The 22,985-nt window shown below is 52.5% G+C and overlaps 2 protein-coding genes across 2 annotated transcripts in view; one reads left to right on the top strand and one right to left on the bottom strand.

Moving 5' to 3' along the window:
* The window catches only part of NECAB2 (N-terminal EF-hand calcium binding protein 2), a gene marked incomplete at both ends in the record, with an annotated part of 80,045 nt that extends 65,302 nt beyond the window's left edge, over window positions 1–14,743 (top strand). Inside the window, 8 exons of the mRNA XM_080638657.1 lie at window positions 8,276–8,412; window positions 12,290–12,408; window positions 12,619–12,698; window positions 13,459–13,515; window positions 13,631–13,743; window positions 14,053–14,130; window positions 14,483–14,574; window positions 14,715–14,743. Coding sequence (XP_080494783.1) covers window positions 8,276–8,412; window positions 12,290–12,408; window positions 12,619–12,698; window positions 13,459–13,515; window positions 13,631–13,743; window positions 14,053–14,130; window positions 14,483–14,574; window positions 14,715–14,743 — 705 coding nt within the window. The remainder of the gene's footprint in view (window positions 1–8,275; window positions 8,413–12,289; window positions 12,409–12,618; window positions 12,699–13,458; window positions 13,516–13,630; window positions 13,744–14,052; window positions 14,131–14,482; window positions 14,575–14,714) is intronic.
* Window positions 14,744–15,503: 760 nt separating this feature from the next.
* SLC38A8 (solute carrier family 38 member 8) lies at window positions 15,504–22,397 on the bottom strand (the record flags this gene model as incomplete). The annotated part of the gene is made up of 13 exons (XM_080638375.1): window positions 15,504–15,600; window positions 15,662–15,761; window positions 16,058–16,320; window positions 16,981–17,032; window positions 17,224–17,429; window positions 17,511–17,658; window positions 17,769–17,883; window positions 18,140–18,197; window positions 18,460–18,564; window positions 18,684–18,837; window positions 19,026–19,224; window positions 19,990–20,433; window positions 22,356–22,397. 13 exons carry the CDS (start codon window positions 22,395–22,397, stop codon window positions 15,504–15,506), a joined length of 1,983 nt encoding a protein of 660 aa, XP_080494501.1.
* Window positions 22,398–22,985: the final 588 nt, after the last annotated feature.

The raw sequence follows: 22,985 nt of genomic DNA, 5'->3' as shown, positions 1-22,985 counted from the left end.
GGCTTGGTTAAAAAAACACATTTTGTGGGTTTTTGAACCCAAAAGGCTCAACTAGCCCTGTTCTTGCTGAGTATGCCACACTGGGGTTGCTTCTGCTCCTTACTTTTTGCAGTACTGGGCATGGAAACATTAGCAAGGCTGAACTTTAGTGATGAGGCAAACTTTAAGATCACCTGCAAAGAATTACCAAAAATACTGTTTGACGAATGCGCTCAAAGATGAAACTCAGTTTTAAAGGTCAAATCATTCCTTGCTGTAGATGCTCCTGTTGGGGACCAAATGGGTCAAAGAAGTGCTGATGACTGTCCTTAGCATAAGCCCTCTCTCAGCTTGAAAAGCAAAACTGCCCAAAACTGGAGATGAAATTGCAACAGCCCTTATGCATATACTGGAATGAAATGGAGCTGATCTCTTTGGTGCTCATGAACACAGTGTGGGGAAAAGCTGCACTGTTCTGCTTCATCAAGAGCCAGGAATGGGGTGAGCAGGGCAGGGAAGGGGGTGCTGACAAATTCAGGGGGATTTGGAGACTGGCTTCAGGGAGGGGTAAGGGGCAGCAGGAGAGGTGGCTTGAAGACCTGCAGGTTGCCCTGGGCCACTCCCTCCTTGATGTTCAGCATCACCTTCAGTCCTGGAAGGGAGTAAAAGGAGATGTGGAACAGTGTTTTACTCCTTATTTGCTTGGTGCCAGCTCCATTGCCAGTCTGTCACTTGCCAAAATCCTTTTTGTCTCATTTAATGGACCTGGAGTGGAAATATTACCAAGTGGGGACACATTACAGTCCCCTGAAAGCCTTTTTATGCCAGGGTCCCAAATACCACATGTGTCTTATGGACAGGAACTGTACCCAAACCAGCTGCAAACACATTTTCCTGGGGAAACATTATATAGATGAGAGAACATGTAAATCATAAAGGGAAAAGTGAGTGTACTGACCTTCAATACCATCTGCTGATGCTCTAGCAGCGCTAGGGAGCTCAGAAGGATATACATATGGGTGAGTAGGTCTGCATAAGTCATTTTTGTGAGTTAAATTGTTCCTGCTACAATTCACCCATTTTATCTCTGCCTTATGATATGTCATCACAGTGAACAGGAGATGTCGGGCTTGGTGGGAGCTGCAGACCTCCTCTCCCTGCTGCTGGTGCCAGCGTGGCCATGGGTCTCCTCCAGCTCTCAGCCACTAGCAGCACACTGCAAAGGAGTGCTTGTTTGTGCAGCCACCAGTCTTGGATGCTGAAAATGACGGATGGCTTTTTTCTTATTTTATAGCACAGTCCATAACAGCAATATGGAGTGCTCTCATTTGCATTCTTACCTGCCAAAATTAAGCTTGCCAAATATGATATTGCTCTTTTTTGAATGATGACACCTCAGGATAAAATATTCAGTAGAATTAATTCTTAAAAGTTATCTTTTCCTCCCACCCTCCACCTAATCCTTTATCTCATCCTTTCGTTTAATTTGAGCTTGTTTTCTCCTGCTCTGCTGAACAAAGTTAATGTTCGTATCAAGGTCTCTGAGGCTCCTGGAGCAGCAATTTGCTGTGTCAGGAGGCTGACAGCTTATCTCCCGGTACTTTGTACCTGGCTGACTGCTGGGAGATCCTGCACATCTTGTCATCTTCCCCCTTGGAAGCATTTGGCTCTTCTTTAGGGGTCAGAATGTTTGCTAAAATGGCCAGTCTGTCTGTTCTAGGGATCTCAGAGCATTGTCCAACCTCACCCTTACAGCACAGAGATCTGCCCCAATGGGGAGGAAGTTGTTTTACGGATTATTAGATGCTTTTTTTCCTCTTTCTCAGATGGGTGATTTTATGATGAAGCACCAGCTTTGAAACAGTCCTACAATGCAGTTAAAGATGTATTCATGGTGAATGGTTTTGGATTAAAAAAGAAAGGAGTGGTGTTGGGGCGGTGAATTGGTAAAGGATGAGTCATCTTTCCATATATTTTGAATGATACATTTCTGAACAATTTCAGTATCAAATTCTATAGCAAAAAAACGATGTGGATTTTGTGAAAAGTTACGGAACTTTATAGTTCAATAATAATCTAACAGGAAACAAGGCATATTTAAACAAATGGTAAATGCTCCACCCCTGGCAGAGTGCAAGGCCGGGTTGGACAGAGCCTTGAGCAACATGATCTATCTAGGGTGAGGCACAGGGGTTGGAACTAGATGATCTTAAGGTCTTTTCCAACCCAAACCAGTCTGTGATTCTGTGATTTGTTTAGCTTCTCAGAAAGTATTTCGGCAAGTCTTCTCTGAATTTAAGAAAATATTGCACTGCAAATTAAAGCAAAAAGTGCTACTCCAGTTCGACAAGAACTGAATTTTTCCCAACTTCTCTGTTCAGACACCAGATCAGAAAGCCAATTCTCCATACAATGCCATCCAGAGACATTTGCTTGCCAGCCCCACAGGACTGTGCGTGAGATCCAGCCAGGCTGCCAGACTGCCAGGAGCACAGTGGGGCTGCCAGGGAGATGAATCTTAGGAAGGTTTCTCTTGGAGCTCATTTTAGATAGAGATGTTTATTCACTGCTCATCTGCTTGTCTGTTGTTGCAAAATTCGTGTCCCTCTTCTTGCTCTGAGAAGAAAGAGCATCTTCTTGGAGCACTGTGTGCAGTTCTGGTGTCCTCAACATAAGAAGGACATGGAGCCGTTGGAACAAGTCCAGAGGAGGCCACGAGGATGATCAAGGGCTGGAGCAAGTCCTATATGAAGACAGGCTGAGAAAATTGTTCAGCCTAGAGAAGAGAAGGCTGCGTGGAGACCTCATAGCAGCCTTCCAGTATCTGAAGGGGGCCTGCAAGGATGACAGAGAGGGACTCTTCATCAGGAACTGTAGTGATAGGACAAGGGGTGATGGGTTTAAACTGAAACAGGGGAAGTTCAGGTTAGATATAAGGAAGAAGTTCTTTACATGAGGATGGTGAGGCACTGGAACAGGTTACCCAAAGGAGCGGTAAATGCTCCATCCCTGACAGCGCTCAAGGCCAGGTTGAATGGAGCCTTGGGTGACATGGTCTAGTATGAGGTGTCCCTGCCCATGGCACGGTTTGGAACTAGATGATCTTAAGGTCCTTTCCTTAAGATTCTATGATTCTTTGGAAATCCTAATTATGCTGCCCAGGCTCCAGCTCTAATGGTTCCCCTGTTTCTTCCTCCTTCCTCCCATTTTAAGGCCGCTGCTCCTGGGATTAGATAAATAGCATGGTGAGAGGAATAAATCCACCAGACATCAGTGCTGTGGTCTTGCCAAATAGCCCTAGAGCAGCTTCGAAGGAGCCAAGAAAAGGAAAGGCAGGGACCACGTCAACACATAACCAGCTGGCACAACCAGGCTGATCCTTCAGCAGCTTGACCATCCCACGTTGTTACATCTGCAGGGTCTTTTGAGAAAGACCTGTTTGGAAAACAAAATCTGTACTTTCCTTGGAAAACTGAAATGAAATATGTATTAATTTACTGTCTTGTGGATACTAAATACAACTAATTAGGAACTTGTGTGAAGGAAAAGGCCAGTTATAGCTAAGGGTTCAGAAGTAGGGTGTTTGTGTCATTTTCCAGTCTGTTCTTTGTCTGCTAAGTAAGTAGACAGGGTGCAAAAGTGCCATATGCTTCATCCATAGGTGACCTCAGGGGCTTGTATAGCGCATGCATGAGCCAACAGTTACCTTCCTTTCACATCCATGTGGCAGCAACAAGAAATAATGGGATTATATTGCAGCAAGGAGATTTTCTAACAATGAGAAGGGGAAAGTCCTGTAATAAGTTGCTTGGGAAGGGTCCATGGCAGAAGAAATTCAGGACCAGACAAGGCAAACATGAGCTGAGAAGGGTCAAATACCAAGTTTTATAAAAGGATGATTTTATAGCAAAAGACTTCTAAAACCCGTGTGATGCTATTGAGAAGTTTTTTTATCTGAACAGGTGTCTCATTTGATTTTTTAGAGCCGTTTCGGGAAGGCTGAAGGTCTTTCATATGTTAATGCTTTCATTTATCAACTATCTAAGTGTCTCTTCTCCTCAGGTTCCTTCTACTGATTATGTGCCAGGCAATCAGTTTTGGGTCTCTGCTTTTGAAGGGATTTAGAGTTGGGAGGGGAGGGAAAGGAGCGAGAGGCAGGTCTGAGTTTTATTCTAATTATAAGAAAATATCTCTTGGAAGGAAACAGCAATTATGAGCACTGCATTTAAATCAGCCACTCAGAGGTTACATGCCTGGTTTTTAAAGGGGGGAGTAGGTGGAAGACAAACTCTCTATCATCCTGGGATGAGGTTTGACAGGGGTGTTTCATGGCATAACAATGGTTTGTTGTTGTTTCTTAAACTGGAGGAAAAGTGTGGGTGAAACAGAACTGGCTTTGTTTTCTGCTTGAAAAGCCTCCTGGGTTTGGTGCCATCACTCTGTGGGCATGCTTTGGCCGTGGTTGGAGTTAATAAAAATTGAGGAAACCATCTATGTCCCCAGGCTTGGTAAATGTCAGCCAGTTTGGCTAATCTAACTGAAAATCAGTGCTGGAAAGCCTCATTGGGCAGGCTGTAATGCAGCAAGGCAAAGAGAAGGTGTGGGATTGTCGGAGGGGGGGATGTTGGGGAATCAGAGAATCGTAGAATAGTTAGGGTTGGAAAGGACCTTAAGATCATCTAGTTCCAACCCCCCTGCTCTGTTGTGCATTTGCAGGAGACATGCTGTAGGGTCTTGGAGAGCAGCAGAAAAGTGGAGGTACACAGCAGCACGTTACTGCATTTATTTGATGTGTGGATTAAAATGGAAAAAAAGGTGGTACACTCTTCACACCTCTGGATAAGAAGCTGATTGGGATAAACAGCATGGGATAAAATCAGTTGATGGAACTGGAGCATCCATGGGGATGTGGTATGTGATCTGGGTGACTATTAGAGGATGACAATACAGTGTTGTTTTGGATCCTGCTGGAAAGGGACATTAAAGGGGAATTAGTTGGAGCAGCAGTGGGAGACGTGGGTGCAGCCCCCAGCTCTGGCCAGCGCCACACTTGCATCCAGCCCCCATGCTTGGCTGGGCGAATCATGTCCCAGAAAATCTGCAGTCTTAATTAAAGGAATAATCCAATCAGGAGCACACACAGCTTCACCTTTAGCAGCAGCAGCTCCCAGAGGCCTGCCGGTCCATATCAAACCCGTGAGGAAGGACATAGTCCTGAGACTATGAACAGCCATCCTCCTCTGAGGCAGCAATCAGAGCAGTGTTGGGTGTGAGAGTTAGTTGGTAATTATACCAGAGCTTGCTTGGGCACCTGGCTAATGTATTTATGCCTTCATCAGGGGCAGACTGGTAGCTGAAGGCGGGCTCTTGCAAGGCAGGGAGCAGCTGTGGAAGCACAGGAACCGCAAAAGTAATTGTTTCTGATCCCAAATGCCAAATATGTCTTCGCCAAAGAGATATATTGATTTAATATATCCTCCTTAGGCAGAGTGTGGATAGTGGAAATGTATTTAATGATAAAATAATTGCCTGGGTGAAGGGACAGATTTGGCCTGGTGTGGAGCAATTTCCAAGGGTACTGGCTGAGGAAGATAAGGAATGGGGTACCCTGACAGTGAATTTTATACACTGCCTATACAGACTTGCTCAGATGTGATATGTATGAGTATATATATAATATGGTGCTTAGAAAGAATATATACATATTATGTACATGTGTATACTGCATGTTCTGAACAAATTGTATTTTCTAGACAGAGAAGAGATTACTCAACTATCCAAGAATACTTGTGACTGCATCCACATTTTTTTCACAATCCAAATTCTCATCAAATGTTTTCACATCATTCCCTTGGCTCTGTTGCTGTTTATGGTGGTGCCCATGCCTCCCACAGAAGGGCCCTGGTGCTGTTCTCCACCAGCTGCCACATCCATGGTCCCAGACTGCCTGTTCATCACTCCGCTTGCCTACACAGGGTGAGGAAAAACTGGGCAGGACCTGTCAGGAGATGTCTGAGCTTGGCATGGTGGCAAGAGCATCCTGGTCTAAAAAGTCTAACAGCAGCTCCATAGCAGGCAAGGAAGAGCAGCCAGCCTCCAGAGGTCTTCTTCTGATGCATCTCCCCATATCCTGTGCTGATAATGTCAGCTTTCCTAACTCTGACCTGGCTGTCAGATAATGGTAGTGCTGATGTAGTGCGCTATTCTGTGCCGGGGCTGTGAAAGGGAGCATGGTCCTGCTTAGAGAAAGGCTCAAAAGGTGGCAGGGTCTCATGTGTGCTGCTGATGAGTATCCCAGTGCTTGGTCCTCATGCAGGTCTACTACAGCCCATGGAGTGCCTTGAGCCAGTCCTCTCCCTGTTTAATCAGTGCCCTGGGATGATCTGTGCTGGCGAAAAAGCAATGTAGAGCATCAATTCCTGCCCTCCTTATGGCTTCCACCCTGCCACACAACAGTGCTAGAGCAAGCAGCTGCAGGAGATCATGAATACAGCACATTGCATGGCAGTTTGGTTCAGCATCACTGTCTGGCAATACTCACCACATCATGTGTGTCCCCAAGAAACACTGTGGTTGTGAGGGGGAAGGAGCAAGGTTTTGTGTTAGAGACAAGACATTAACCGCCGCACTAGTTTGATGCTCAAGAATCCATCAAGAAATTCATGCTCCTTTACCAAATTAGGGGTGAGAAATCAGCTCTGTGTGTCCAGTTTCCCCAGAAGTATTTTTATTTCATCTCATTTTTCTTTTATGATTTAATACACGGGATAAAGGTCCTCCAGATTCTTGCAGAGCTGCTCTGGTTGCCATGGAAATAACCTTCATTAATCGCTTCACCATAATTCAGGAATAATTTTCTCTGGGGATCTTGGGATACTCACGTGCTGCTGCATGTCAGATAACTGGTGGTGCTGGGGCCACTCCGGTCTCACCCCTGAGTCTGGTGATTGCCAGTGTCATGCAGGGAGCAGGGAGCATACACCCTCATGTCATGGCACCAAATAGATGTAGGTCCTGGAGAAGTCCTGTGCCAGGAGACCCACACAGGGTCAGGCTGCCCAGCAGGGGTTTGTCTGGGCCACATGCTGTCGCACCAGGCACTGATGGGTTGGGAAAAGTCTGGGAAAAAGTGATGTTAGTAAGTTTGGGTTTAGAGGAGCCTTTTTTTTTTTTTTTGTCACCGCAAGTTTATTCAACTCTTGATGCCAAGTGATTAGCTTTAGCCAGACCTGGTGTGGCCAGTGGCTTGGTCTTGGTCTGGTTGGGCTGGGGTCAGATGAGTTGGGCTGGTGTTGAAATGGTGTTGGGCCAATGTTGGACTGGTTGTGCCAGCATTGGTAGAGTTGTGCCCATTTCCTGCCTCACCTGGTTGGCTGGAAGGAGGTGGAGGAGCAGGACCATGCCATGGGCAGGTCACAGCAAGGCTGGGCTGAGGAAGGGACCCTGGGTGCTTTAAGCAGATCAGCTGTGCTGTTGATACATTTTATTAAGTGTTTTCTGTCTTGAGAGGGCTTGGATTACCCCAGAAGCCACTGTTGCTCGAACAGCTTGTCGTCTTTCAGCAAAGCTCCCCAGGAACAGCCTGTCTTCTTGTGAAGGCATTCCCACTACATCCTGCCTTTGGCCCCAGACAGACAGAACTTTCCTTTTCTCCCTCTTCAGAAAAAAACCCTAATGTCAAAATATGCCAAGGCTCTTTTGTCACAGCTGGTGGGCCCTGCCAGAGCTTTCTGCCACTGGCTTGAAGGCATCTTCATCTAGCAGCTGCCCTGGAAGAACCATGTTAATGGTCCCAAAACCACTTTCACTTTAGCACTGGGTCAGCCATACTGGTGTGGATTAAGGCTCTAAATAACATGCTGAAGCTCTCAGAGCAGGGATCCAAAGCACAGGAGGGGGCACTTTTCATACCTGCACCTGCTGTGTCTTGTCCTGCAAGGCAAAGGTAGATTTAAGATCATGGTGAAGTGAGCAACAATGGGCTTTGGGTAATTGCCTGTTTTTGTTGCTCTGTTTATAGATAAATAAATTATGTGCCTTGTTGCCCACACTGCCTCTTGTCACAGTTTCTACAAGTGTGTCCCAGGGCTGATGGATGCTGGAGGGCTATATGCTGGGTGACCTATGGGTATTGGAAGATGCTTCCCTTGGGGTGGGACAGTGCATGCTCATTCCTCCTGTGGCCCTTATGGCTAGGGACACAGCTTGTGCATGGGATGTTGGATGGATGCTGCACCACCAGTGGTGCTGGGTGGTCAGTGCTGGGTCTTACCATGCTCACTGTCTGCCTTGGCAGGTGTACGAGAGTGGCAGCAACGTGGACCAGTTTGTGACCCGCTTCCTGCTGAAGGAGACGGCGAACCAGACCCAGTCACTGCTGAGCTCTGTGGAGAGTGCCGTGGATGCCATTGATGAGCAAACCAACCCTGCCAGGTCTGCAGCATCTCCCATCTTCCTCTTCACTTCCAGAGTGATTCTGGTGCAGGGAGTGGAGGGAAAGGATGAGGATGATTTTGTGGGATGAGGGAAAATGCAGCAGATGGTGTACAGGAAGCAAAAGGCAAACAGCTGCTTTTCCCTTTGCATCTCTGTCATGTGAAATGGAGGTGGGGGAAGAGATTTTCTTGACCCCTCATGTTTGATCTGTCTATCAGTGCCCCTGGAAAGCCAAGACCCTTATGCCCAACCAGTATTATAGTGTTATAGTCCTGTTATAGGGACCCTTCACTGAACAGTCCTGCTGGATGGGAGGGCAATTCAACTGACTTGTTCAGGGAAACATGCCAACAGCATCAGGGCGTCTTCCCACTTTATGTTACCCACTGTCAGCAACAGCTGGCACCCACAAAGAACAATCACTAGCAGTTTATGGAATAACACTTTTTATTAATATAAAATCATGACAAATTAAGGTTTGTGATTGTTGGTAATAGGGATTGTCTGCAAAACCAACCAAAACCTGCCATAAAAACAAGTGATACACAATCATACTATAATCACTAGTAACAGCTAAGCATGAGTTATTTAGTGTGCATTAGATAAAGTTCTTACCCAATAGGCATCCATATGGGGTAGAAGACAGGTTCAGCCCATTGACTGATTCCAGAAGTTACAATGGAGTCTTCCCTATCTTCCCCTCTCTCTCATTCACTTCTATACTTTTCTTCACTCTCAGGTGGAGCTTGAGTGGCTCCAGTCATATTCTTCTTGATGGCATAAAATTCTTTCACTTCTCACTTAAAGGTACAGATGATAAAAAGTTTGAAGCATGTGACCCGTGAGGGGTGGTCATACCTTGGAGGTGGGTAACTCTGGGATGGAGGTGTGTGTTAGTATTATAATGAGATTATAATTAGCAAGATTCACCTAAGGGAAGTGATTACACCACAGCTGCTGGCTCAGAAACGAACATCGTCTCTTGTATTTCCCATCTGAAAGCTGTTATGTGGCTTATCAGCCCTATGGTACCTAGTTTGCAGTCCCCAGTCTGCAGGGAGTACAGCAGAGCCTGGCTATGATATCTAGGTTGTGTTGCCTAGGGAACCATTGTGGAGTAGATTCCATGCACACCAACTGTCCTGGAAGTGGCAACTTTCAGGTTGGTTCAAGTGGTATTTTACCATAAAAATGTTTCTATAATACTGCAACTTCTGTTAGTTTTCTCCCACACCAACAGTGATTTTGGCATACTCTCTTCCCAGCTTCCTGAGAGGTCCTGGGGCTGTCCTCCAACACTGTGTCCTGCCCTGTCCCTTACTCAGCTGCAGCCCTAAAGGTCCCTCTTGACTTTTTCACCCACAAGCAGTGCAGGGGCAGATGCAAACAAGGGGCAGCACCCTGGGGCTGCACAGCCCTGGGTGCATGGGGCTGCTTCTCTGAGCAAATCCACTGGTCCCATTCAGGGCAAAATGTGGGCACTAGCAGCAGGGTGGCTGTGTCTGGGGTCAGCCCATGCAGTGGCTTCCCACGGCAGGGATGCTGTCCCTCCTGCTGGGCACCCGGGGGGTGATATCCACAGAGGCAAAAGGTGCTTGTGTGCTGGGGACAGGTACCGTGTCTTCGGGTCCCATGTGAGGGGGCCATCCCCATCCCAGCAGCCTGGCATGTGCTACCAAGCTTGGAGAAGGCAGAGCAGACAGTTCCAAGCTTTCTCAAGTGCTGCCAGAGCTAAAATATAAGGGGTACCTGGCAGCATAGCCCAGATGGTCACTTGGTGTCACTGTGTCACTCACTTTGCTGTCACCGGCTGTAACCAGGACAAGTTGCCATGGAAACCATTCATCATATGCTGATCAAGTGCATCCTGCTCCTATTGTACTTGCAAACCAGGAGGCCATGGGATGCTCAGGGGGATGCCTTGGCTTCCCCAAGCCACATGGAAATCCCAGCTCCCTGCTGGGACACTGCAGGGGCCAATGTTCCCAAACACTTCACAGAAGCCAGGTCTTGGTGGTTTGGGTTTTGACATCAGCAGCAGTTGCACCCTGGACAGGCAGCACTGGGCTGCTCTCACTGGAGCTGTTGCTGCCTGGGGACAGCAGTGAGACCCTGGGCAGCTCTGGTGACATCTCACCAGCTTTCTTAGGACGGATGCTCTGGTTTTCGTCCCACATATCACTTTCTTCTCCCTGTTTTGGAAAGAGACTGTCAAACCTTATGCAAAAAAAGTAAAAGGGAAACAATGAGGAGAAAACAAGCCCAATTTAAGATGCAGCAATTAGAACCCATGAAAGACTTTGCTGGCTGTTATTTGCTGATGTGTGGACCCAGTTCATAATGAGTAGTATTGTATTTGTTTTCTCATGGTGGTAATAGGAAAAAAAAACCACTACCAAGTCCACAAAAGATGATCTCCTGTATCCACATGAAGACAAAGAGGCGGCCTAAAAAGCACCGAAATAAAGGGCTGTAAAATGAAGTGCAAAGGCAGATGTCCAAGCCTGAGACACCTCATTAAATTGTGATTAAAAAGAAATCTCTGTCTGTTATCGCCTAATTTCCTGCCTATTGACAGGGGATTATTCAGCACAGGCAGGGGGATTATCACACAGTCTGTAGTGACAGGGATGTTCCTGCTGTCTTTATCACTGTTCTTGCTTCCGTATCTTGGGAATGTTCTTCGGCGCCAGATCTGCTCGTCATGTTCCCATGTGCATGGTCAAGTCTCACCAGCTGATTTTGGGGAACAACAGCAGCCTAGACCTTGCACCAAAGGAGCCAGCTGAAATTGCTCAGAGTAGACAGGGAAGGCAGAGAGGACACCCGGCTGCTGTACTCCAGAGGAAGCTGGGTGCCTGGGGAGGGACAGGAGGACAGGACAGTGCTGGCCAGTGTTGTGCATATTGGCTCCTGGCACTCAGCATGTTGTCTCCAGTGTGAGCTGCGTGGCTGGCTAGAAATGCCAAGAGGAGTCAGGCTCTCAGGCACCTCCATCAGCAGGCAGGCAGCACAGAGCTGCTGCTGCTGGAAGGAAACACCGAAAACCCTTTGAGAAGCTCAGCCTCTGCAGCTCAGACTTCCCACTGGTGGAGGAGGAAGGAAAGAGAGGGTCATCCTACCCAAAGCCCACTCCCATCTTGCCACACAGGGATGGCAGCTACAAACCCTTGTGGGGATGGCAGGTCTTAGCATCCTCTCCGGTCTGCAAATGAATAAGGGCCTGGGGGGACCACAGGGTGGTCACTGATGCCTCACGGGTATGCGCATGCATGAGCACATGTGTGTATATACACACACATATATGCTTTTCTCCAAGAGGTGATGCAGGATGACCCAGGCCAAATGGGCTTTGTAGCCCCAAAAGAAGAAGCAGCAGCAAGTTGGAGCAGCTGCTACAGTGAATATGTCTCCATTCTCCAGGAGAACTAGAGCCTGTCGGTGGGGTGCATGCCGAGCGGCCATGACAACCACTTTTCCCATGTGTTAATAGCCAAAGTCACGCAACTGCAAAACCAGCCCCACTAAGGTGCAGGCAGCAGCCTGGGCACAGCTACAGGTGCCCCACTATCGTGATATCTGTCTAGAGGAGTAAATATCCCTGCGGAGTGCAAGAGATGGGCAGCTCTAGTGTTTCCTAAGCAGGAAAGAAAAGTGATGGCTTCTGGGAGCAGCCTGCTGATGCTGCTTCTAATGCTGAAGGATGGCACTGAAGGGAAGCCTGTGCTGTGTGAGCACTGCTGCTCTCCAAGGGGTCTGGTGGCACAGGTGCCAAACAGGATGATCCAATGTCAGCTCCCCGGGACTGGCTTACACTGCACTGTATGTGCCCAGCTCTGCCCTCCATGATAGCCTGTGTGCTCTCTGGTTGCAGGCACTACCCCAGCAAGACAGGCCATGGTCTGATGGAGACCTGGTATGACAGCCCTGTGCCCAGCTACTCTCCCACCAGCTGGATGGTCCCCAGGGAGCAGGGGAAGACCTTCATGAGTGGTAAGTGATGGCCGCTTCCAGCTGCACTCACAGCCTGGAGTGACTTAGGGTGCTCAGGGAAGGGAGCTGCGGTCCCAGCATCGTCATGGAGGTGATGCTAGACTTCTCTGGAGGACAGCAGAGCTCTCGAGGTGCCCAGGGGTGCCTCTCTGGGAGGCAGAGAGGAGATGGAGGCAGGCCTCTCCATCACTGCCTCCTGACTCCACACAGGTTCCCCTGACACCAAGGCAGAGGGGCTGGAGGGGCAGATCAACAGGCTGGCTGAGCTGATTGGCAAGCTGGAGGACAAGGTAAGGGCCAGCGTTTCCACACATGGGACTGTCCCTGGGGCCCACAGCTCCCTGTCCTGATTGGCACTGAGATGACCAAGAAGTGGCCATACTCACCCCTGTCCCATGGCGTGCATGGTGGTGGGAGCTGGGTGGGTGGTGGCAGGGTTGGAGGATACTATGTCTGATGAGCTGATGGCAGCTATTGTTATGTGGAATGATTAACTGTGAGTTTATTTAAACAAGAAAAAAACATAAGGAAGAAGGCAACGTCTCTTGTAGAGGCAGCCTTACTCCATCTAGGGACTGAAAGAGAAAATGTTAGTACAAGAGATGTTTCCAAAATCGTCCTGGTTTGCACTTTCAGGATGTAAGGAGACAGTGAAAAGGTGCTGCTGTACATGGGGGCAGAGAGGTGCTGTGAAGGGTGAGGGCAGAAAAGTGTCAGTCATGGTTGCCCGAGGAAATAGAGTGTCCCAAGGGCTGGCAAAGCACAGGTGGGCACTGAGGAGGGACGGTTCCCCTACCCCATGGACAATCAGGGACTGAAAGGTGACGGCTGTCTTGGGGCTGCTGTTAGAACATGGCAGTGAGGATGCTGGCTGCCTGGGGAGTCTCTGCAGAGGGTCCTGATGGAAGGCGCAAATGGGTCTCAGATCCCTCTCTGCAGAGAAGGGGGCACAACACGTCATGTCCCCAAACACTGGGGAAAGAAACCCACCAGCCTGTGAGGGACACACAACCTCAACCCACCCTCCCACTGCTTTTCCCCCTTTCCCAGACCCTCTGGTTTGACCTGCACCAGCAGCTGTCAGACAGTGAGAGCGCGGCTTGCACGGTGAGATCACTCTGCGGTGCTGGGGTGTCCCTGCAGTGTGGCATTGCCCTTGGAGTGGGGGGTGTCACCATGTTTTTGGGGTCTGTCATGCTGCTGTGTTTTGGGGGCCCAGCAGTACCTCCTCCTGGTGCGAGATGAGATGACGGTGTCGCACAAGCACCTAAGCGAGTTCTGCAGCTCCCTGAAGCAGTACCTGAAGAGCGTGGCCAGGGAGCGGGACTGCTTCCAGTGCGTACCACCAGCAGATGTGCATGGGGGACAAAGGGGTTTGGGGGGTGGGCACAGGGGTGTCCAGCTGCTCTTGCAGCAAGGGGCACTCCACCAAGTGAAGGGCTGAGGCAAAACAGCCAGGATTTGGGGTGCAGTGATGGTTGGCCACCAAAACCGTTCTGCGTGAGGTGAGGTGTTGAAGGGGGAGTTCCCCTTCACTTGAGCTGCTGGGGCTGGGGTCACCCATCGGGGGCTGCAGAGGCTGAGAGGGGAGGGGGGAGGGATGCCCCACGGTTTGGAGCTCACCCCTCTCCTCACTCCTGCCAGTGTCACTGCGGTGAAGCTGCCTGATGGGGTCACCTTCATTGTCTATGAGTTCTGGGAGACTGAGGAGGATTGGAAGAGGTAGGGAAGGGGTAAAAACCCTCGGTTTGGGTGGGGTCCTTGGTTGTGGAGGGGTGTTGGAGCTGCTGAGCCACAAGGTCTGTCCCCTGTCTGATGGCAGCGGTGAGGCTAGGGCTGTCACTGTAACGGATATGAGGGGCTTGCCATGTCTTTGTGCGTGTCCCACCTGGAGGTGCCTTTGGGCATAGGGGATGGGAGGGAGGTCTCACTGTCCTAAGCCATGGCAGGGTGCTTTGCCTGAGGGTAAAGAGGCTGCTGTCACCCAGCCCTTGCCAGAGGCGATGGGGTGGCAGGGGGCTTGGATGGTGATTTGGTGGGACATTGTCACCCACTCTCTCACATCCGGATGCAGGCACCTGCAGAGTGCCACCTGCAAGGGCTTCCAGCACGTCAAGGTGGACACGCTGAGCCAGCCTGAGGCCATCTCCAGTGTGGCTGTGCCAGGTAGGAGGGTGTCCATCCCGTGGGGTGGGCACAGGGACCCAGGAGCAGCTGGCACCACTCCCAGTGTGGGGAGCAGGGGTGGGGGGTCGGAGTGATGCAGGGCTGGACAGGGCTGACCCTCTGGTCCTGTTCCCCTGCAGCTGCCTGGTGCACCTTGAGTCGAGAGTGACTGCTGGTGCCTCCCCTGCTGTGGGGTGACCGTGACCCCTGTGTGGGTCAGTGTGACCTGTCTGCAGTGAAGGAAACCCCTGTGTGTGTCCCCAGCACCCCACAGGTTCTCCCGGCCCCCCCCCCCCCAGCTACCCCAGCACCTGGGTCACCTCTTTCTGGAGTGGGGTGGGCTGTGGGGGATTTCCTCCCACAGGGTTTGGAGGGGTGCTTCCCAGTGCACAGGTGGGCAGAGAGTGGCAGCTAGTGATGAGGAACAGGGAGTGGGAGCAGGAGGCTGAAGGCCCCCTGGGAGGTAAATTGGAGTCCCTGCTAGTCCCCAGGGGAGAAGGCTGTGCCTATAGGGATAGGGACCCATGACGAGTGGGGGGAGGTGGTCAGGGTGGTGGTGGAAGGGGTGCCCCTTAGTCCTGTGAGGGGTGGGTAGTCTCAAGGGGTTTCCTTCATGGTGGCAGTGGGTGCCTTGTGGATGTGGGGATCGATGCCCCCCTTCCTGGGGTCTGTACTTCTGTTTGTGTGTCTGTCCATGCATGTGAGGAGCTCGCTGCTCATCCTCCCCCCAACCCACCTTGTGTGGGGGTCCCTTGGGGGGGTGCATGGCACAGGGCCCTCACCGATTCCCTCTCCTGTCTTTATTAGCCTCTGTATAATGGGGATGGTCATGCCAAATAAAACCGTGATGAGATCCAGTGGTGTAGCTGTGCCAAGGGCATGGTGGGGGCGTCATACTGGGGGGCACGATGAGGCGGGTCCATGGCCCCTCAGCGCAGCAGCCCCAGCACGGCCAGGGCAGCGCTCTGCCCGCAGACGAAGGCACCACCGAGCACAGAAAGGACACCCCAGGTGATGAGAGCTGCCCTGTGGGAACATGAGCAGGGGCTGGAGGGACCAAACTGACCTCCAGTAACATGGAACCCACTGAATATGTGGAGCCTTCTGTGGGGTCTCAGCCTCCTCTGCCATGCTCCTCTGCATCACGGATGGCTGAAGACCCCAGCAGCCCCTCCAGCACGTCGCCACTGCAACGACACACAACACTTGGTCAGAAGCCTGACAGCACTACCATGAGACCATCCCCGGTTCCACCTGCACCCGGTGGCCCTGCCGAAGGGGCACAGGGCACATCTGCCCCCCCACCCATGCTCAGGCACAGCCACATCCACACAATCTCCATGTGCCCCCCTGCACCATTGCCACATGTCCCCTACCCTGCTCCATCCCAGCCCTGCGACCTGTGGGTCTGCGCATCCCTGTCACCCTCTCCCCAGGCACACAGCCTCTGACCAACACCGAGCCCTTGAGACGTAGCACTCACCCCAAACCATCTGCTGCTCCATCGTGGGGTCATCAGCACTATACGCCTTCCCGAACTGCCCCAGGCAGGCTGGGACTGTTCCCTTGCTGTCCCCATCGCCCTGGCTTGTGCTGTCCCCTCTCATGGTGATGGCACTCTCGGGGTCACACTCTGGTGGGTCTCCCTGATGGAACTCTCCAAGTCCTTGCTGCTCACCTTGGTGCCACTGCTCACTGCCTGCATTGGTCTCCCAGTGCTTTGGCATCCCTAGGGCACCCTCCCTCCTGCCCAGATAGCCATGCGTCCCCCAGCACACCCTCCTGGCCAAGACCCCAAGGTCCCCGGGTGCTCCCAGTTGCTGCTGTGGGGAATAGGACCCCACACACATCACCTCCATCCTCACTCAGATTCTGCTGCTCCCCCAGGAGCACAGACACACTTTGGCACATGCCTACCCCAAAACTCACCAGAAATATGCCAGGTCCCCCTGACATGGGCTTCTGCAACCTTGGAGCACCATGGCCTTCTGACCCCCACCCAAGTCCCCACTGTGTGCCCCAGTGTCTTTAAACCTTGCTGCAAGAGGTCTGATATTCAGACATATCCCTGATCCCTGTGCACATCCCTCATACCTAGGTACAACCTCATTCCTGCGCACACCCCTGGTGCACAGGCACATTCCCAAATTATGAGCATCTCCCCAATACTTCGACTCAACTCTCGTACCCAGCCACATCCCCAGTGTTGAAACACATCCCTCCATACCCAGTCTTCAGCCCCACCACAGGCTCCTGCTGTCAGTGCCTACAGGTGCCCCAAATTCCCCTTCTCATGAGACTCCTCCTGCCTGGCCAGGGTGACCCCAGCGACCCTGCTGGAGCCATGGATCATGGGATGCTGTCCCCCTGCCCTTCCCCACCACTCCCAAGTGCGCAGACACTCACTTTTTGCGTGGCCCAAGGGTGCGGGTCCCAGTCATGCACACCAAGCACAGCCCTGCCACCAACACATAGGCTCAGCTCCACCACCTGGCACCCCTCACCCAGGCCCTGCAGCAGTGTCCCCATGCATGTGTCCCTGCACCCCAAAATGAGGCCAGGATGGACTACCCATCACCATCACAGCACCCACCCTCCACCAACAATGCTTTTGGCACCAGCACCCTTCCTCTGCCTCCCACTGCTCACTCTTGCCTGGGAAGATGAAGATGAAGAAAGCGCTGATGCCTCCAATAAGCTCGATGACCTTGCCGATATCTGGCACAAAGAGGGCGATGACGAGCGTGGTGGCCATCCAGGTGACTGTCAGTGCCACCCGGCTCCGCTGCTCCTGTGCCTCAGGCACTGCCATGGCTCCGTGCTTGGGGGTCACCCACACATCCCGCACCACTGACCTGGGGAGGAACAGGGAGGCTGATAGCACCCAGTGGAGCTGCACTGGCCAGGGGACACCTGGCTGGCCACCACCCCTTCACCTTCCCAGCAGCACCACAATGGGGTAGATGGTAATGATGGAGACACCAAAGAGCAGGCGGGCGACAATGACAACTGGGTCATTCCCTGGGTAGGACATTAGGACGTCGGGTGCCACAGCCTCGCCAAAGGTCAGGTAGCCATAGAGCCCTGTCAAAGGAGCAGTGGGTTGAGTGGTCGTGAGGAGGACAGAGGAGCCCTGAGAAAGATGAGGACAAGCAGGAGAAGGAGGAGGTGAAGGGCTCTGGTGCTGGGGTTACCCGTGAGGGAGTAGATGAGCAGACAGATGAGCATGGAGACCACAGAGACGGTGACCCAGTGGGAGAAGCTCTGATTGCGCATGCTGCTATAGATGGCCACGCACGCCTCGTGGCACTGCAAAGCAAGGAGGGGTGGTGCTGAGGCCTCATGCAGGGACAACCCCCACCCCCAATGCCTTCCCTCCCACCCAGGGGTGCCCTGTCCCACTCTCACCCATCCCCAGGGGCTTCTGTCCTGCCCTGCAGCCACCTCTGGATGCAGAATGGGTCCCCTTCCCTGCAACCCCCCTGCAAGGAATAGTGTCCCCATGGTCCAGGATGCTGTCAGCACTGCCCCAGCAGCAGGGGACAGTGGTGCCAGGATGACCTACCTGGAAGCCAAAGCAGATGGTGGGAATGACGCTGAAAATGGAGGCCCAGGAGGATGCCCTGTGGCATGGAGGGGAAGAAGCGCAGAGCGTGGCGTAAGCTGTGAAGCCTGGATGCCACAGTAGGAACCTCTCACCCAGTAATTTTGGGAGAAGGAGGGGATTGCTGGGATGAAAGCTGGAGCTGGGGCTGCCACTCACCCACCAACCTTCCAGCACTGTCCCCAGCTCATTCCTCCCTATGCCCTCACCCAGGGCCACCCCTTGCCCATGCTAATGCTATAGAGACCAGAGTAGGAAGGATGTGAGGCTGATCCCCCTACCTGGAGGGCTGGGAGGGCTCGGGTGAGCCCAGGCTCTCTGCCTGCAGGTGGTATTTCAGGATGATGACCAGGGTGAGGTAACAGGCAGCCAGCGTGCCTAGAATGCTGCCGGGGCATGGGAGAGCATCAGCACGCAGACCCCTGGCAGCCAGGGGGGAGTGGGGTGGAAGGGGGAGGGTCCCATGGCCCTGCAGGGACCCGGGAGGAGGTGGCCCTGGTGGTACCTGGAGTACTTCTGGAAGCTGATCTCCTTGGGGACAGAGAGAGGGAAGATGACGAAGACACAGAGAGCCGAGAGGGTGAAGCGCTGGTCTGCATACCAGGGGGGTGACAGGGGGGCCCCACTCAGTGTCCCATTGGGGTACAGGGAGTCACACACTGTGGGGAGCAGCAGGGAGATCAGTTGTGCCCAAAGGATGGCCCAAGGAGGTCAGGAGCATCACACCATGGCAGGGCCAGGGAGCTCCATGACCTCAGGCTCCAAAGAAAATGCCGGGGCTGCTCCCAACCCACATGGGACCATCTTCCCCTCACTCCCCAGCAAGCTACAGGGGTAAACAACTCACATTTCTCCAGCTGGTCACCCACCACCCTGAGGAGGGCCACGGAGATCATGAAGAGGTTGAGGAAGAAGCAGACCTCGCAGAGCTTCCCTACTGCTGCCCCACACACAGCCCGGACCACCCCCTGGTAGGTGGGCTGGGCGCTGAGGGCAGCTGCGTAGCCCAGCACCGCCAGCCCGCTCACCAGGAAGACCAGTGAGCCCTGTGGGGAAAGGAGCCGTCAAGAAGCATCACATCACTTCCAGACCCGGGGGGACAAGCAGGGCCATGGCCAGCGATTAGGTGGCCGTCTAGGTAACACGGGTCAGCAGATGGGTGGAGAACCAGCCCTAGGTGATGCTTTAGGTTTAGATTTGGTGGTTTAGGGCACGTAGGGTAGAATCATAGAATGGTTTGGATTGGAAAAGAACTTAAGATCATTTAGTTCCAACCCCCTGCCATGGGCAGGGATGCTTCACACTAGACCATGTTGCCCAAGCTTCTGTCCACCCTGGTCTTGCACAGACAGGGACAGCGCATTTACCACTTCTTTGGGCAACCTGTTCCAGTGCCTCACCACCTGCACTGTAAAAAACTTCTTCCTTATATCTAACTTAATTTCCACTGTTAAAGTTTAAACCTATCACCTCTTGACCTATCACTACAGTCCCTGATGAATCCTCTCCGGCATTCTTGTAGGCCCCTTCAGATACTGGAAGGCTGCTGTGAGGTCTCCTCACAGCTGCTCTTCTCCAGGCTGAACAGCCTCAATTTTTCCAGCCTGTCAATTGGTACCAGCCACCCAATTATACTGTAGGTTATGCTAATGCAAAGAGCATCTCTAAGGCGGCAGCTCCTGCCTTGGCTGTTCCCCCACCAGCCTGGCTTGGGACATGAACGCTGCCCCCCAAGCACTGTGGCGGGCTTCCCGGAGACGTCGCTGCCGCCAGCCCCTCGCTCCGGTCCCGGCCCCCCTCTCCCTCCTTACCAGCTCCACCAGGAGGGCCGGGACAGCTCCGCCAGCCTTGCCGAAGGCCCAGGGGAAGCTCAGCAGCCCCGCGCCCAGCGCCGACTTGAGCAGAATGCAAACGGCGCCGGCGGATGAGAGCCCGCCGGCACCCGGCGGCGGCAGCAGGGGCCGGGCCTCTCCCGTCCGCTCCATCCCGACGGGACTCTGAGCCGGGCGGGCCGCGGCAGCGCTAACCCCTCCGATGGGCCTCCGCGGACCCCCCCACTGAGGGGAGCGGGGAGTGGGCAGCGGGAGGCGGGGCAGGAGCCGGCCGTGGGACACCCCCCCCCCAGACCCCCCTCCTGATCCCACCGCATCTCGGGGCAGGGCAGCGTCATCGCTCTGAAGACGGGGGGACGGAGAGCGGGGGGACGGCGATTCATGCACCTCCCCAGCTCGGGACCAGCGGTCGTGTCCTGCTGCCTGTGGGCACCCCCAAGCCTCAAAGCGCTCGTACAGACCAAGGAAAACCAGCAGCCCCAGAAGCTGTCAGCACGGGGCTCAGCCTGGGGACTCTCCGTTCCAGCAGTATTCACCCCATCCATGCAATTCCCACCACGGGACATTTTGAAGTATCCCGGGTCAGGGAGGGTGAGGAAAGGGAGCTGCAGTGATCACCCTTCAGACCATTTGACTGATGGATGCTTCACCGCTGAGTACAGGATAAGGCCAGCACCCCTCAGTGTCTCTGCAGCAGTTAAAGCCCACTGCGGTGCCCCTGCACTCAGGAGACCTTAGTAAGGCGCCATCTCTTTGGAGCACCCCATCCCCTGCTCCAAACAGGGAAGGGGGGTGCTAGGATAAGAGGATGGGGTAACTGATGCCACAGGGGACCCGCACAGGGAAGGCTACACCCCATGGGGATGATGGGCTCATCCCCTACACTGTTGACATGCAGCAACTCTGTGCCGCTCTCAGTACATGCCACCACCCCAGGGCTCAGCACACAGGCCCCCAGTGCTGGCTGACAGTCCCTAATGCATTTTTGATTTCCCAAATATGTGCCCTTCTGATCTCAGTAAGACGGATAAAGAGACTTTAATCAGCTGCTAGGAGGAATTATGGATGGCTAATTGTGCCTGCCACCTCCATTACATCTCTGCCACCTACGGGGCTTATAACCATTTAGCAGGGCCCTTCCAGGCCTTCATTAGCTGCACACCAAAGGCTTCGGAAATAATTGGCCTCTACGATTTAGAAATTGGCCACTGGGCTGTAAAATACCAGCCACTGGGAAAGGCTCTTATTGGGACTGGTGCTTTGATAGAGCTTGACTCTGGTTTGAATGCTGCGTTGGAACTGTCATCTCTCATTAGTGCCCCTCCTTGTTAGGACTAAAGCTTGCCAAGCTACCTCTGATGGGAGTGCCTCAAATCAAAGGGATGCAGCCCACCTCCCACGCCAGCACAGCAACACCAAGCAATTTCTCTGCTCAGTGGCTCTGAGCTCCCTTGCTTATTTTCTTTCCTTTCTCCCATTTATCTGGGTGCTCCAGCAACTGGGCCACAAGCCATAAACCCAAGGGTTCCTGTTGGCCAGCAGCTTTACCTGCTCTGTGTCCCTTCAGCAGGTGCTCTTCTCTCTTCTTTTTTATGGAAAAGGATTGACAATCTATTTTCCGCATTACTGTCTTTGAAGACAGTCAAAGGTACATGAATGCAAGTCGACAGCCCCTGGTTTTGGACAAATGAAAACACCAACTACAATTAGGCCTTGCTACGTGCAATCCCTTCTGAGGTCTGGCCCTAGAGATCTTATACCTTTACTGACAGCTCTTCTGTAACCATTATGTCCTGCAGAGCTGGTTGGTCCTACAAGAGACCCTGATGCCATGGGTGAGATGGAGAAAATCCCCTCCTGCCAGCACAGGTCCATGGTTGGAGAGAAAGGACTCACTCCAGGGGCTCACTCCAGCACCATTGGGATGGCACAAGCAGCCCAACGAGCTTCCAGTAACAGCTCCAAAGCGAGAGTTCGGCATCTTCTGTCTCGGCAACAGGATATTGCCTCACTCAGTGCATCCTCATCTTTGGAGGGGAAGGCAGCCTGGGAAAAGCCAACTGCTCTCTGGGTTAGGGAAAATGGGTTTTCCTAACCCGTTTTGCAGGACACTTGTGTACTGCAAAACCCTATCCACAGCCACGTCTTGGGAGGTTGCTCCAGGCTACATGGAGAAACACGTCTCTCCTGTACCACCCTTCCCAAGGCCTATCACCACAATCCATGACTGTAAGCCCTGAACCGGGTAGGTGTAGTCAGATGGCCCAGTGGGGCTGTCCCTGGCATTGTTCCCCTCCAGCCATGCCCAGGGTGGTATGGGTGTCAGTGAACTGCCTAATGCTCACCAGGATCATTTGCTGGTACAAACCACTTTCCTTCCTGGGCATCGCTTCTGTTCACTGACAGAGGCAGCCACCAGCTCCCTCCTGCTCTTAGAAAAAGGTACTGTTACTTGCAACAGTGACAAAAGCAGCTGTCAGGGAAACCTCGCAGCTTCACTGCAAATGAGAAAAGCTATTTCAGTGATGGCAATGCTAACCAACACAGCATGGTCAGGGGCAACTTGTGCCTTTAAATAAGGGCATCCTTATTTAAACCTGCAAAAAGTCATAGAATCACAGACTGGTTTAGGTTGGAAGGAGTCTTAAATACTCAGGTAGTTCCAACCCCCTGCCACCTTCCTTCAGGCTGCTCCAAGCCCTATCCAACACTGCCAGAGATGGGGCACTGCCTTGAACACTGCCAGGAACAGGACAGCCACAGCTTCTCTGGGCAACCTGTGCCAGTGCCTCACCACCCTCACAATGAAGAACTTCCTAATACGTTATCTAAATCTACTCTCTTCCAGTTTAAAGCCATTCCTCCATGTCCTGTCCCCACAGGCCCTTGTCAAAAGCTCCCTCCAGGTTTCTTGTAGCCCCTTTAGGCACTGGGAGCTGCTCTAAGGTCTCCCCAAAGCCTCATCTTCTCCAGGC

Source organism: Psittacula echo (genome assembly GCF_963264785.1).
Source record: "Psittacula echo genome assembly, chromosome: Z".
NCBI lineage: Eukaryota > Metazoa > Chordata > Aves > Psittaciformes > Psittacidae > Psittacula > Psittacula echo.
The sequence above is the reverse complement of the archived record's forward strand: the minus strand, read 5'-3'. Positions and strand labels throughout refer to the sequence as shown.